The sequence below is a fragment of the Hyla sarda genome, chromosome 1 (assembly GCF_029499605.1).
Source record: "Hyla sarda isolate aHylSar1 chromosome 1, aHylSar1.hap1, whole genome shotgun sequence".
Classification (NCBI taxonomy): Eukaryota; Metazoa; Chordata; class Amphibia; order Anura; family Hylidae; genus Hyla; species Hyla sarda.
The window spans coordinates 48,019,133-48,036,172 of record NC_079189.1 but is presented as its reverse complement, the minus strand read 5'-3'; the positions used below and the strand labels follow the sequence as shown (position 1 = coordinate 48,036,172).

Below are 17,040 nucleotides of genomic sequence, written 5' to 3'. Positions count from 1 at the left end.
AGGTCCATACGATTAAAATGATACCCTACTTATATAGGTTTGATTTTGTCGGAATTCTGGAAAAAATCATAACTACATGCAGGAAAATTAATATGTTTAAAATTGTCATCTTCTGACCCCTATAACTTTTTTATTTTTCCGTGTATGGGGCGGTATGAGGGCTCCTTTTTTGCGCCGTGATCTGAAGTTTTTAACGGTACCATTTTTGCATTGATAGGACTTATTGATCACTTTTTATTCATTTTTAAATGATATAAAAAGTGACCAAAAATGCACTATTTTGGACTTTGGAATTTTTTTGCGCGCACGCCATTGACCGAGCGGTTTAATTAATGATATATTTTTATAATTCGGACATTTCCACACGCGGTGATACCACATATGTTTATTTTTATTTTTATTTACACTGTGTTTTTTTTTTTATTGGAAAAGGGGGGTGATTCAAACTTTTAATAGGGGAGGAGTTAAATGATCTTTATTCACTTTTTTTTTTCACTTTTTTTTTGCAGTGTTATAGCTCCCATAGGGACCTATAACACTGCACACACTGATCTTCTATGTTGATCACTGGTTTCTCATAAGAAACCAGTGATCAACGATTCTGCCGCATGACTGCTCATGCCTGGATCTCAGGCACTGAGCAGTCATTCGGCGATCGGACAGCGAGGAGGCAGGAAGGGGCCCTCCCGCTGTCATGTCAGCTGTTCGGGATGCCGCGATTAGCCGCGGCTATCCCGAACAGCTCGACTGAGCTAGTCGGGAACTTTCACTTTCACTTTTAGCCGCGCGGCTCAGCTCTGAGCGCGCGGCTAAAGGGTTAATAGCGCGCGGCGCCGTGATCGGCGCTGCGCGCTATTAGAGGCGGGTCCCGGCTTCACTATGACGCCGGGCCCGCCATGATATGACGCGGGGTTACTGTGTAACCCCGCGTTATATCAGAAGAGCAGGACCAAGGACGTACCGGTACGTCCTTGGTCCTTAAGGGGTTAAAGGAATACTGTCCGTTTTCCCCCACACACTAACCAGAGGTACTGGCTGGTAGTGTGGGGGACGCTGATCAATTTGCTGCCTGCCAAGCCCAGATCCATCCAGCCGTTCGCCCGTTATCATCTTTTTTGTGGATATGCAAATGAGCTGCTTACTGGCATGGGCGGGTTACAAGGTTCCTTCTGGCACTCTGACATCAGCGCCGTTCGTCCGCCGCACCGCCTAGCTTATGAATATTCATCCCCTCCCTCCAACTGTTCCTCCCTGCTCTGTACTGGACTCCACTGAGGAGGGAGGGGATGAATATTCATAAGCCGGGCGGTGCGGCGGATGAATGGCGCAGACATCAGAGTGCCAGGAGGAGTCTTGTAACCCCGCCCATGCAAGTAAACAGCTCATTTGCATATCCACAAAAAAAGAACATAACCAGTACCTCTGGTTAGTGCGGGGGGAGTTTACTAACAATTTTCTTTTTTAAAGTTGTATTTACAATTTTAGTTTACATTGAAATTTGTAGCATAAAATCTTGGGCATCATATATGCACAGGAGACTGTACGTGTGAATAGACCCTAAGGATGTTTCTGCATATGACAGGGAGATGGTGATGTAGGCAGAAGGGGCTGGTCACAAATGATGACATCATTCAGGAGGCGGGGCTTGAGAGATTATTTTCTTACTTAGCCTTTCTTTCCATTTAGATTAAAGGCGATATTGTATCAGCCTTGAACTGTAAAGGAGAAACTAAGAATCTCCCCTCCTCACTTCTAACTATAGTGATTTCTGACAATATCTAAATAGAGAAGCTGGCTATTAGGGTCTTAGGGGATGCGTCTGATGGATGTACCCGGCCTTACCTTCTCAATAGGGTGGAGGAGCCAACTACTTCCCATTTCACTAGTGTCACCATTGTTTTTGTTTCTAGATGAATACTGTCGGGTAATCTTGTAGGCTATAATCGAGAGTAAGGGCCCTGGATTAGAACCCTGTGTTGGACTGTTTTTTTAATCAAAGTCCTGCCCGAACTTCTGACCATTACCACCCATTCCCGCAACGTGTGTTCCTCTCTCTTGCTACAGGGGTGTTCCTCTCTCTTGCTACGGGGTTGTTCCTCTCTCGCAATGGGGTGTTTCTCTCTCGCAACGGGGGTGTTCCTCTCTTGCAATGGGGGTGTTCCTCTCCCTACTCCCACTAAATTTCTGACCATTTCCACCTGATCCAGCAATGTGTGTTTTCCCCTCAACACGGAGGTGTCCAGTCCCGCCCGCTCCTACAAACGTTCTGTCACAGCTTTTAAAGAGCCCTTGTGCCTTTAAAGGAGTACTCCACTGCACACCTCTTATTCCCTGTCCAAAGGATAGGGGATACGATGTTAGATTGCGGGAGTCCCACCTCTGGGGACCCGCTCGCTCTCTGTGCTGGTAGCTGCGGCCTCCGTAACATGGAAGCTTGCAGCTTCCGCATTGTGGCTATTAAAGTGCCGTCACACCTCTTTCCATAGACATGAATGGAGGGGGCGTGGCAGCCTACATCGCTAGTCATCAGGCACTGAGCGGAGTTCGCTCCGTGTCCTGAATGACAGGGGTGTCGGGCCGGAGATCATGGGGGTCCCCTGCAGCGGGACCCTCACGATCTAACATCTTATCCCCTATCCTTTGGATTGGGGATAAGACGTGTGCAACAGAGTACCCCTTTAATCGCCTCCTTAGCACCATTTCATCACACACCTGGGCTCATAGCCTCAGTGGGTCATGTCTGAGAGCCTTCCCCCCCCCCCCCTCCTACTCAGTCCCTCCTCGGCAGCGATGACGCTCAGCGATGGAAGGAGGTGACAGGATGTAATCATCCGTTACGTAATCATACTCTATACCACTGGCCTGGGAGGGAGCATCATCACCACTTAGGGCCAGGCTGTCCCTGCACAGAGGATTGCGGGAATGCATGGGATTTGGCGGCACCTGCTGTATGTTCTGTGACCGCCCGCTCAAAACTAAATACCGCCTGTGCCCACAAGTTTTATATCTGAACCCGATGGATCCCAATCTCCTTCCAGGCCTCAAACCTGGATTTCCTGACACACCCATGGGATCGTTTAACCATCTTGACGCCAGTTTGAGCGATATGTTCTTGTCATGTATGACAGACTGAGACATATGTCATTTGTAGCCTGGTCATGCATGCAGGGGCGTAACTAGGGAAACGGAAACAGGTGTGGATAATCTTAGACAGTATATAAAAGGAGAAGGCCTGACTGACTGACTCATCAGCGCACAGCCGAAACCCTTGGACCTAGAAAGCTGAAATTTTGCACAGGTGTTGTTTTTAAGACTTGGATAAGGAATAAGAAAGGATTTTTCGAAATTCCACCCTTAAGGGGGTGAAAAAGTTTTTTTTTTTTTTTTTTTTTAAGTCCCATACAAGTCTATGGGACATATATGTTACTGCATAACTTCCAAACGGCTGGAGATATTTCGATAATACTTGGTCACATGTTACTTATATGTCCACTTAAAATATAGGATAGTTAATTTAACCCTTAACTACCCCCATTTGTGAAAGTCAGGGTTTTTGTTTAAAGTCCCATGCAAAACAATGGGAAATATATGTTCCCACATAACTTCTGTACGGCTGGAGATATTTCAATGCCTGGTACACATATTACGGGTCGGGATAGGAGGACGGGATGGGAGGTTGGGATAGGAGGTCGAGATAGCAGGTCGAAATAGGAGGTGGAAATAGGAGGACGGGATGATCGAGATAGGAGGTCGAGTTAGGAGGATGGGATAGGAGGTCGAGTTAGGAGGATGGGATATGAGGTCGCGATAGGAGGACGCGATAGGGATATGAGGATGGAATATGAGGACTGTTGGCAGTATATAAGCAGCGTGAGAAGGCGGGTTCCCCTGCGCGCAGACTCTGTAAAAGTCCTCAAAGGATGTTGATCTTCAATTCCATGAAACAGCAGATGTAATGTTTCGGGTTGTTTGGATGCCCGTAGACTTTACCCAGAGCGGCCTCATTACTATAGGATCATAAAAAGGAAATCTATGTTACCCCAAATTTAACGCGAGCGAAGCCGCCGGCAAAAGCTAGTAGTGCCATATATCATGTATGAAAACATACATCGTAGTACTAGACGCCAAAAATCTACCCACTTATTACTTCCTTCAACAATAGACAAGGGAAGATTTTATCAAAACCTGTCCAGAGGTAAAGTTGCTGAGTTGCCCATAGCAACCAATCACATCGCTGCTTTCATTTTGCAGAGGCCTTAAAAATGAAAGAAGCGATCTGATTGGTTGCTATGGGCAACTCAGCAACTTTTCCTCTGGACAGGCCCCACAGCCCCTGCTATTGCCCCTATTCACTATGGCCTGAGTTTTGCGGCTGGTGGCAAATGTGTTATCTATCTGTAGATCAGGGGTTTCCAAACTGCGGACCTCCAGCTGTTGCAAAACTACAACTCCCAGCATGCCCGGACAGCCTTCGGCTGTCCGGGCATGCTGGGAGTTGGTTTTGCAACAGCTGGAGGCACCCTGGTTGGGAAACACTGCAGTAGGCTGTTCCTAGCACATTAAATGTGCCAACAGATGTCTGGGTTTGCTGGGAGTTGTAGTTTTGCAACAGTAGGTCATACCTTCTAGGTGAATTTGAGGTTTATCATTAGCATTACCAAAGCTCTTACGGCTCTTTTTATTGTTTCCCTGTTTGGGATTTTATAGGATCGGTTGTCCTTTGGGGTATCTTACTTGTGTTATCCCTATGCCTGTATAGATTTATGAGATTTTTTTATTTTTATTTTTTGCTGGTCTCAACCGGATCTCAACTTTCTGGCCGGTCTTTACGTCTCCTTAGATTTCCCTGAACTAATTACTCCTTTTATTTATGGCACTGGAAGGCGATGTCTATAAAATATAGCCTTCTATTCTGCAGAGGACGCGGGCACGCTCAATGCCATCTACCTATTTCATGTTTTATTGTGCCGCTGGAAAATGAGATTTCTTTTTTTTTTATTTCTTTTTATATTGCGGTTGTTGAATTCCCTAGAAATCTCATGTGTTGTATTAAACTGTTGAGTAATCATATACGCGTGTGATGACCTGCGCCGAGATTATTCCTCAGAAGCATCATTTGCCAGCATTAGTGAAGCCATCTTGTTTGCTCAGCAGATTCCTGAAATACTGTTTATTTATCTGTTATAGCTTTAGCTATATATTCCCAAGTTGGTGTATGTATGTATGTATGTATGTGTATATATATATATATATTTTTTTTTTTTAATATATTATCTGTTATAGATGCCAAGTTGGTGTGTGTGTATGTATGTGTATACATATATATATATATATATATATATATATATATATATATATATATATATATATTTTTTTTTTTATATATATTTATTATCTGTTATAGATGCCAAGTTGGTGTGTGTATATATAATATATTTTATATATATATATATATATATATATATATATATATATTTATATTTATATATATATATATATATATATATATATATATATATACACACTCTGCTCAAAAAAAAATAAAGGGAACACTTAAACAACACAATGTAACTCCAGGTCAATGACACTTCTGTGAAATCACACTGTCCACTCAGGAAGCAACACTGATGGACAATCAATTTCACATGCTGTTGTGCAAATGGAACAAACAACAGGTGGAAATTATAGGCAATTAGCAAGACACCCCCAATAAAGGAGTGGTTCAGCAGGTGGTGACCACAGATCACTTCTCAGTTCCTATGCTTCCTGGCTGATGTTTGGAATGCTGGCGGTGCGTTCACTCTAGTGGTAGCATGAGACGGAGTCTACAACCCACACAAGTGGCTCAGGTAATGCAGCTCATCCAGGATGGCACATCAATGCAAGCTGTGACAAGGTTTTCTGTGTCTGTCAGCGTAGTATCCAGAGCATGGAGGCGCTACCGGGAGACAGGCCAGTACATGAGGAGATGTGGAGGAGGCCGTAGGAGGGCAACAAACCAGCAGAAACCTTTGTGCAAGGAGGAGCAGTAGTGGCACTGCCACAGCCCTGCACAATGACCTCCAGCAGACCACAAATGTGCATGTGTCCACACAAACGGGCAGAAACAGACTCCATGAGTGTGGTATGAGAGCCCAACATCCACAGGTGCTTACAGCCCAACACCGTGCAGGACGTTTGGCATTTGCCACAGAACACCAAGATTGGCAAATTCGCCACCGGCACCCTGTGCTCTTCACAGATGAAAGCAGGTTCACACTGAGCACATGTGACAGATGTGACTGGAGTCTGGAGGCGCCGTGGATAACGTTCTGCTGCCTGCAACATCCTCCAGCATGATCGGTTTGGTGGTGGGTTGGTAATGGTGTGGGGTGGCATTTCTTCATGTGCTTGCCAGAGGTAGCCTGACTGCCATTAGGTACCGAGATGAGATCCTCAGACCCCTTGTGAGACCATATGCTGGTGCGGTTGACCCTGGGTTCCTCCTAATGCAGGACAATGCTAGACCTCATGTGGCTGGAGTGTGTCAGCAGTTCCTGCAAGAGGAAGGCATTGATGCTATGGACTGGCCCGCCTGTTCCCCAGATCTGAATCCGATTGAGCACATGTGGGACATCATGTCTCGCTCCATCCACCAACGCCACGTTGCACCACAGACTGTCCAGGTGTTGGCAGATGCTTTAGTCCAGAGGTCCTCAAACTTTTTAAACGGGGGGCCAGTTCACGGTCCCTCAGACCGTTGGAGGGCCGGACTATAGATAACAAAACATGAACAAATTCCTATGCACACTTATATATTTTATTAGTGGACTACCACTTTAAGTACGCAGCACAGTTCCCCCCACATTAGGTTGTAGTTCCCCCACATTAGGGTTGGCAGTACAGTTCCCCCACATTAGGGTTGGCAGTACAGTTCCCCCACATTAGGGTTGGCAGTACAGTTCCCCCACATTGGGGTTGGCAGTACAGTTCCCCCACATTGGGGTTGGCAGTACAGTTCCCCCACATTAGGGTTGGCAGTACAGTTCCCCCACATTAGGGTTGGCAGTACAGTTCCCCCACATTAGGGTTGGCAGTACAGTTCCCCCACATTAGGGTTGGCAGTACAGTTCCCCCACATTAGGGTTGGCAGTACAGTTCCCCCACATTAGGTGCAGTACAGTTCCCTCACATTAGGTGCAGTATAATGTTCCCTCACATTAGGTGCAGTATAATGTTCCCCCGCATTAGGTGCAGTATAATGTTCCCCCGCATTAGGTGCAGTATAATGTTCCCCCGCATTAGGTGCAGTATAATGTTCCCCCGCATTAGGTGCAGTATAATGTTCCCCCACATTAGGTGCAGTATAATGTTCCCCCACATTAGGTGCAGTATAATGTTCCCCCACATTAGGTGCAGTATAATGTTCCCCCACATTAGGTGCAGTATAATGTTCCCCCACATTAGGTGCAGTATAATGTTCCCCCACATTAGGTGCAGGATAATGTTCCCCCACATTAGGTGCAGGATAATGTTCCCCCACATTAGGTGCAGGATAGCTCCCCACATTAGGTGTAGTATGTTCCCCCACAAACATACAGCCTCCAGCCATACAGTGTATGGCTGGAGGCTGTATGCCTGTGTTCTGCCCCACTTCAGTGCTCCGACCACCACTCCTCCGGTCCGGACATAGCAGTAAGTCCCAGGACCGAAGGAGCGGCGGTCGGAGCACCGAAGCGGACGTGCCGCTGGTAACACTTACCTAGCTGGCCAGCGCACGTCCTCATCGCTGCCCCGCTCCTCCGCACTCCGTTGCTATGGGCGCACGCACGGCGTCAGTGACGTCCTTGCGTGCGCCACCTTCCTGGCGGCCCCTGTGTTTTTAAAGTAAACGCGGGGTCTCCGGGAGCGCATCCCTTTGTCCCGAAAACATCTTTCGGGACACAGGGATGTCCCAGGCAGCGGCGGGCCGGATAAATGTCCTCGGCGGGCCGCATGTGACCCGCGGGCCGTAATTTGAGGACCTCTGCTTTAGTCTATGTCTGGAAGGACATCCCTCAGGAGACCATCCGCCACCTCATCAGGAGCATGCCCAGGCATTGTAGGGAGGTCAAACGGGCACGTGGAGGCCACACACACTACTGAGCCTCAAAGTTGGATCAGTTTGTAGTGTGGTTTTCGGTAGTAGAAATGAAGTATCGGCACTCACTCACCTGTGAGTGCCGAGACTTCATTTCTACTACCTGATCCAGTCTTTTGGTCTGCGTGCACCACTTGATACTCAAGTGCCGACTTCTATTACCATACTGTAGTGTGGTTTTCCACTTTGATTTTGATTTCCATTGATAATTTTTGTGTGATTTTGTTGTCAGCACATTCAACTATGTAAAGACGAAAGTATTTCATACTATTAGTTCATCCATTCAGATCTAGGATGTGTTATCTTAGTGTTCCCTTTATTTGAGCAGTGTATAATTTTTTATATATATATATATATATATATATATATATATATATATATATATATATCTTTATATGTATATCCCTACATAAATACACACACACACACACACACACACACACACACACACACACACACACACACACACAGATATATAGATAGATATATAAACGGGATGAGTATTTAACTCACCAACTAAACAGCTGTCTGCAGATGGGTACTCTTTCCTTCTGAAGAGAGAGTTCTGGCTTGGCATTAATCCCGATTAGCTTTTTATATTCCGTAACTGGAGCTAAGCTGATACCAGGGAACATTACCTGAAAAGGTGATGTAATGAACTGATTTGCATATTCCCCTATATATATATATAATATATAATATATTGTGTGTGTGTATATATACACATACACACAAACAAACACAGTTATATAGAGTTTATACTTATCGGGTTGGTGTTGACAGCGAATGTGTTAAGTGTTTTTTGCTGTAAGAAGACTATGTAAGAACGTCCCCTACTACTATGAGCACATGACTGCTACATGCATTTCCTCTGGAACAGGAAAACCAACTTCCCTTATTTGTGGTATCACAAGAACCTCAGACCATCACTTCTTTGATGTATAGACCTATGTGGTGCAATAACAAAGACCTATAGGTCAAATCGCGTACTCAGTAGTTACCACTGCCACCATTTGTGATGCATCTGCTGTGTGCGGGAATTGTAAGATGTACGGTGTGATAGGAATCTTCATACTCTTGATGGGTTAGTGAAAACCTAGCCAGTGTGCGTCTACAGTGTGCGTTCACACTGAGGAATTTGCGAGGAATAATTTCAGTCAGGAAATTGTTGCCTTCTGTCATTTTATCCATCAAGTGGAATGCAAGTGGAATTTCCATGCGGAATTAAGAGGAATGAAGGCGGAGGCTATTTAATCTACTTTTCTGCATTCCGCTCAAATTCCGCTCGAAAACGATGTTTGGCAGAATTTTTTTTCACCATTGACTTCAATTGGATTCTGCTCGCGGATTCCTCTTAAAGAATGAACATGTGGAATTTCGGCAGTGTGAACAGGACAGCGGAAAAAAACATTTAAGTCAATGGGCAGAGGAGATGTCTATTAATTTGGAGCGGAGAATTCAAGAGGGATTACTCTAGTAAATTCCCCTATAGGAGAGAGGGTGCAGAACCTAAAATGTAACCTTAATGGATATCCTAGTTTAAAAAAAAAATCACCAAACAAGTGAAACTCATATACAGTGGTCCCTCAAGTTCCAATAATAATTGGTTCCAGGATGACTATTGTGACTATTGTATGTTGAGACCATGACTCTATGGAAACCTGGTTATTGGTTTTGAAGCCCATATACTAATATACATATAAAAGTAAGAAAGATCTGCTGGAAGCTGTAAATCACTGTCTATGTAGAAGACTTGAGCTTCTTCAGGGTCCTGTACAGTACATGCTATGTCCTAAAAAAGTAAAATGGAGCTGCCCTCACCTGGTGTCCAAAGGAGCAGCTAACCGTGGCACTGATAATAAAGAACATGTAGTACCTCTCTGTAGTGTAGGGAAGCGCTATCAGACAGCCAGTCAGTGCATGCACTTCAGTAATACAGGAAAAGAGTAGTACAGAACATGTAGTACCTCCTGTACTGTAGGGGGCTCTATCAGGCAGCTCATCAGTAATACAGATGTTTTACCAGTGAAAGCCCATTCTGATTGGTCGGTTCTTCCAGCCATTGACATGTTTCACAGATCTGGACTGTCCATAGAATTGTATGTTGAGTCTGGTTTCAAGCTATAATTGTACTGGAAATACCATTGTATGTTCAAAATATTGTAACCTGAGGCCATTGTAAGTTGAGGGATCACTGTACAAATAAACAGCGGAGATCCAACATGATGTAGTGTATTGTTACCATAATGCTTGGCCTGACTCTCTCTCCAACTCTGGAATACCACTAGCTTGTGACCAACCACTGCACAGGCACTTCGGTCCCACATAGAGCCAGGCATCATTTCTTGAATTTTACATCTTCAGCATGCATAGTCCCCTGAAAGTACTCTTGCTTTTGAAACATGTTGGGACTGATAAGAAAGGCATGGTGATAAGAAATGTTGTACTTATCTGTATGATTTTAGGATAGATGAATACTGAATTGTTATCCTCCTCAAGTCCTTGTGACTGTGCATTTTTTTTTATCTTGCTGGAAATTTTTCCTGATGCATTTTTGGACACATTTGGGTAATAAATGTTGTAAATAGCTTAGTTAACTTTGCTTTGTTCCCAGGGGCTTCATAACGCATAGGGTTGTCCCCCTGATGCAGTCGAGCAATTTCGGAAACATGAGGTTTTAGAACAAGGCTGTACACTCAACTGAGGACTAGGCTTTTTTTTATATACCCATAACTAGGAAAGACAATTCGCCTAGGCCTGAGTTTTATCCATCTATCCCATGTATTCAGGTTTGAATAAGGAGTTAGTGCCAGGATTATGGTAATATATTATGCCACATCGCATTGACTCACACTTATTCTCCTTCAGGTTATTGATCCGGATCCAGGAAAATTGTTTATTGGTTTCACTTAGTTCAAAACGTGTTTCGCTGTATTTTTTCTCCCTTGTTTTTCGGAAGCTGACATCTTTTCTACTTTTGGTTGTCTTGGTATTACAGGCCTGTTTAGTCAGTTCTGTGATGTACATCTATAGGAGCGCCAGCCCAATGCTTCTGAAATACTTCCAGCCACAGTGCTTCTATAATACTGCCAGATACAGTGCTTGAATTGTATACCTGTGCCAGCTGTATCACATAGAGACAGTAATATTGCTTCACTCATTGTGATACCCAAAAACCTGCCCATATAATGCTAGCCATAAGGTGAAAACCGCTTACCTGCTATGTGTTCCCATTCTGCGCCCAATAGGAGGGAGTTGCATATGAGCAGACGGTAAGTGGACACTAGCATGGCATGTCCTAATCCACTACTTACCTACAGTATTGGGCATCATCACAGGAAGACTAGTTTTTGCTGTTGATGATGTCATGACCTGCCTCTGATGTCATCATAGTCTCAGAATTACGCTCCTGTGACCATAGTGTTGGCTTCAGGTGGTAGGGAAACAGGATATGGAACATCTGTATCAGAAAAACAACATTATCCATTATAAAGATATAGCGTATAAGCCGAGTTTTTCAGCACGATTTTTCGTGCTGAAAACGCCCCCCTCGGCTTATACTCGAGTGAACTCTCCACCTGTCAATCCCTTCATCAGTGGTCTTCAACCTGCGGACCTCCAGATGTTGCAAAACTACAACTCCCAGCATGTCCGGGCATGCTGCGTGGTGTAGTTTTGAAACCTCTGGAGGTCCGCAGGTTGAAGACCAGGGACGTCCATGCGCAACATCCCTGTGTGTCGTCGTCAAGGCAATGTCACCGGGGGGGGATGAAAATGGACAGCCCGCAACGACTAACCCTCCCCACCGGACGGGACGTGCAGCATAGATGGCCCGGACCAGCTCGCCCTTCCTTCCCGCCGAGGGGAGGTGAGTACAAAACAAAAGGGGGGGGGGGCTGGATGATGACGAAGGCCGCAGTGGTCTTCAACCTGCGGACCTCCAAAGTTTTCAAAACTACAACACCCAGCATGCCCGGACAGCCGATGGCTGTCCGGGCATGCTGGGAGTTGTAGTTTTGCAACATCTGGAGGTCCGCAGGTTAAAGATCACTGATGAAGGGATTGACAGGCGGTGATGATGAAGGGGGGGGGGGATGATGACGGGGGTCTGGATGATTACATGGGTGGGTTGATGTATTTCCCACCCTAGGCTTATAGTCGAGTCAATAAAACTTTAATTTTTTATTATTTTTTTTTCCTGGGCTTTTGGGGTGAAATTAGGGGCCTCGGCTTATATTCGGGTCGGCTTATACTCGAGTATATACAGTATTTTAATAATACGTTCATTGTAATTGTCTTTTTGGTAAGTTTGCTTCTTTCGTTGCGTTGTTGTTACTAAGTTGTTATTGTCTGTTCTAACTCATTCAGGTGTTTATCACAGTTTAGTCCTGTATTGTCCTCAGATCACACTGTAGGTAACATGATGGATGATACGTGTCTGCCTCCTCCTGTACACGCTCCATTGTTTGTTTCTGTCCTGAAGTCACGAGGTGCGTGTGCTCAGTCACCTGGCTGCCGCGCCATAGCCGGTGTTGACATTTGTAGTACGGGGCGGTCCTCAACATATAAACACTTTTTTTGTTCCCAATACAACGCTAGACATCTGCATGGAGCACACAGGATTTCCTCTGCTGTTCTTCTACTGTAGGGGAAGTTGGGTGTCTCCTTGAATTTAACAGAAGTAACTAAACCAAGAAACTGCGTGTAAAGTAATATTCCTCGCAACTTACATTTGCAACTGGGGAAGTCAAAATAAAATAATTAGGACACAATAAAGATGAAGTCCAGCGTTGTTACAACCAACCTTAAACTCTTGTTCATAGCACATACCCCATCACATGATCTTATACCACCTGGCCATGGCTAGAAGCTGGGGTAAACCAAACCAAAAATTTTAAAAATACTTTTTTTTTTTTTTTATTTCTGTTGCCGTTCCTCTTCTGGTTTATAGCCTTATTGCTTTTTCTGCATTGTTGCAGCTTTTCCTTATCAGGGAGGATGGTTGTAATACAGTTGGAGGAACCATTCCAGTAAATTAGTCTGAAGTACTATTTAAGTAAAGGAAACAAAGTCTAAAGATTTAGATTGCCTGGAAGGTTTCTGGACTCTTTTTAGGGTTGTGTTTTTATTTTTTTTTTATTTTTTTTTGACCTCTTGGGTTCTGTTTATAACTTGTTTGAGCCTTCTATCAGATACTTTTTTTTTTGTGCTGAATTTATCAATAGCGACAAAAATTTGCATCGGGCGAAAGTACGCTGAAACATCAGGCCATATTGAAGCAGGTTTAAATACAGTCTAAATCCTAGATCCCAAAGTCCGTGCACAGAATTTATCAAGAGCCTTGCGACTTTTGATAAATTAGGCGCACAATAGACCGGCCTTATGCTATGTAGGTTGGTCTATATTTATACGGAAAATAGACAACTTTGATAAATCCCCCCCAATGAGTTGAATCTGTGCAGATGGATACATTTGAAAAAAAGTCTATTTTGATGTAGTGCCCCAATGTTTATTACAGACCAGTCTTACTACTTCCCTCTATGAAAACAAGAGAAGTGCAGTACTCCAGACATCCATAAAATTCTATATTTAGGATTCATAAAATTCATTACACACCAGTCAGGAAGGGTAGTGCTTGACGCATTTCAGAGGAGGTTGTCCTCTTACTCATGAACAACTTATAACATGCTTGTGACTAAGGAGTAAACCCCAAAATGGTCAAGGCGGACCCTTTGAACTTAATGAATTCTAAAGAAAGAATTTTATGGATTTCTACATTGAATAGACCTATTTTTCAGGTAACGTTTCATGTATGTAAATTCACTAAAGTATACATTTAGATTACGCCACATGCATCCAGACCCTTGCACACAGCCAACTTTTCCCCCAAACCCCCCCCCCCCCCCCCCCCCCACATCTCCTTTTCGTTGACAGTCATTCGGTGTGGATTCCAGTACTAGACCAGTAGTGATCTAACCCCCGGTCAGATATCTGGAGGCTGATCCAGATCTAGTCCCATAGTTCTAATGGTTGAAAACGACTGGTTCTTATTGTGACTATGGCCAGCATTCGTACACAGACTCCCTCCATATATCTGATTCTTGTTTCTGCAGCACCATGTAAGTTGAGGTCACTGAATTTCTATTACGTCCCCAACAGTGAGAACAGCCAGCACTGGCAGCCCTGATTTTATTACAAGAGCGGCGATAGATGGAAGGTGGATTGTTTCTCCGGACATAAATCACATTTATCGCTGTGTTGTGGCGGCCAGGCTGAGCTACAATTGACTGAGCCTGTGCTTTACAAAAAGCACATCATGCTAAATAATTTTTTGGGGGAGAGCACAGAAAATCGAAGCTCCTGATACATTGTGCAGGTTCTCTCCACCAAGACGAACACGCTCCGGTTCACAAGGACGCCGGGGATAGATTGAAATAGGTTACATTGATTAATCTTTAAAAGCTGCCCGGATTACTCCTACTAGTCAATATTTACCCTTCAATGGTTTATAAATACATTATTTATTTATTTAACACTGAAAGATATAACATTTACTGAAGTAAATGTGCCCTACAAACTAATAGCGCCGATATAACAAATAATTGCGCACAAAACACCAATGTTGAAAACCTAAAATGAGCAAACTTTATTAGAAAAAAAATACATAAAATCACAAAAGGGTTTTAAATAGACAAAAAACAGGAAAGAATGGCACCAGAATACAACAGATGGGTGGGTAAAGGTACTGGAAATATTGGTTGAATAAGATATAAATCAGCAGCACGTGAGCTATACAGAGTAAGTAACAGGTCATGCACAGGCATGTACCATACAGTGAAGTGACATAGGTCCTATGTGCCAATATCAAAATGCAACATACAGAAAAAAATAAATATTATTATTCAGGGTCGAGACCTTACCCACCAGACCCCAACGATCATTTTGCTGTGAAATGTTTCCTCAGGGGGTGTGGAAGCACACCCCCTGAGGAAGCATTTCACAGCAAAACCCACCCATCTGTTGTATTCTGGTGCCTCTCTCTCTTGTTTTTTGTCTATTTTAAAACCCTTTTGTGATTTTATCTATTTTTCTAATTAAGTATGATTATTTTTAAGTTTTCAACATTGGTGTTTTGTGCACTATTTTTTGTTATATCAGCACTATTATTTATTTGTTTGTTTATTTGTAAGGCTTTATAAACAATCTTGAGGAGGAAAAAAAAAAAAAACAGCGCCTTCCAAGTGCACGAAACAGAATTTTTCATAACCGTTGCAGAGAATTGCACCGGAACGTGTAGAACAGATGTAGAAAACGGTTATTCCAGCAAGTGAGATAAATCACATTATGTTGACAAGGGCCCAGACAAAAAAAAAAAAAAAAAAAAAGGTAACCCCGACTGGCCACATATACAACTAATGCAAACGAGGGAAGAAACACAATTTCCGTGAGGATAGAGTAGTGCTTCCCAACCAGGGTGCCTCCAGCGGTTGCAAAACTACAACTCCCGGCATGCCCAGACAGCCGTTGGCTGTCTGGGCATGCTGGGAGTTGTAGTTTTACAACAGCTCGGGGCACCCTGGTTAGGAAACACTGGTATAGAGTAGTGTTTTCCAGCCAGGTTGCCCCAGCTGTATCAAAACTAACTCCCAGCACCCCCAGAAAACTAAAGGAACACCCTTCTGCAGGCGCTATTAAAGATCTACCCATAAAGGGGGTCATTTATCTAGTCCCTAATAGGCCTATACTTTAGGAAAGACTCTGTACAGCGCTTGCTACATGATTACATTTTCGCCTGCTTCTATGGTTTTCTGCGCCGGCAAATCCAGTGAGCGTTTTGTGGATATGTATGGACATTTATCAACGGGTTTAGTCAGGTTTTCTTTACTATAATTGTGGCAAAATTGTCGCAACTGCGACTACGCGATTTTTTGTCCGACATTTTGACTGGAAAGCGAGAAAAGCAAGTTTTCCAAAAATGAACTACGTAGTAATAATTTTAAAATGGACTACGGGTAGTCAGGTATTTATTAACTGCGACAGTCGCAACTGTGCAAAAAAAAGTCGCAACAGGGTTAAAAATTGACTAAATTTTGCTCCAGCTCAAACATGGAGCGGAAAAAGCTACTACCAAAGTAAAAAAGGAAAAATTGCTTAAGTGAAAGAAAATGATCAACAGGCTGAAACCAGTTGATAAATACGTCACACATAAGCAAAAAAAAGTAAGGAAAAAAATTACTAAAAAAAAAGAATACATAAGCAAACATTGATAAATGTCCCTCATGGTTTCCTATGTGCACAGTTTACACGCTGATTTATACCTTGCAACTTTTATAAAAGTCGCACAGTTGTGCGCTACGGCCACTCAAGGAGCCGTGCCGGGCTTACTGACAAGTTGACAGATGCTGGACCATTCTTTACTAAATAGTGAAACATTTTTGGCATTGTATACCAGGACTAGTTAAAATTAACAATACTTTTTTTTTTTTTTTTTTGGTTTCTTTTAGAGGTCGGATCCGCAGCTTCTTGCTCAATTCTACTATGCAGACGAAGAGCTCAACCAAGTGGCTGCTGAACTGGACAGCCTGGATGGAAGAAAGGATCCGCAGAGGTGTACGCTACTCGTAAACCAGTTTCGTTCGTGTCAGGTAAGAAATTAATGTTGGACGAGTTTCCGTCATGGTTGGTCCTTTGGTGATGTGACTGGCAAAATGATGAGGAGCATCAGGGCCTCTATCTCGCTGATCCTCAGCCAATGTCGTTAGAGATGAGCGAACTTACAGTAAATTCGATTAGTCACCAACTTCTCGGCTCGGCAGTTGATGTCTTTTCCTGCGTAAATGAATTCAGCTTTCAGGTGCTCCCATGGGCTGGAAAAGGTGGATACAGTCCTAGGAGACTCTTTCCTAGGACTGTATCCACCT

At 43.7% G+C, this 17,040-nt stretch overlaps 1 protein-coding gene across 3 annotated transcripts in view; it reads left to right on the top strand.

The window, feature by feature from the left end:
- ZFYVE28 (zinc finger FYVE-type containing 28) overlaps positions 1 to 17,040 on the top strand; it is a 188,754-nt gene that overhangs the window by 88,194 nt on the left and 83,520 nt on the right. For all 3 annotated transcript variants that reach the window (XM_056554962.1, XM_056554960.1, XM_056554961.1), the window contains exon 2: positions 16,624 to 16,764. In XM_056554962.1, the coding sequence (XP_056410937.1) occupies positions 16,624 to 16,764 (141 nt within the window). The remainder of the gene's footprint in view (positions 1 to 16,623; positions 16,765 to 17,040) is intronic.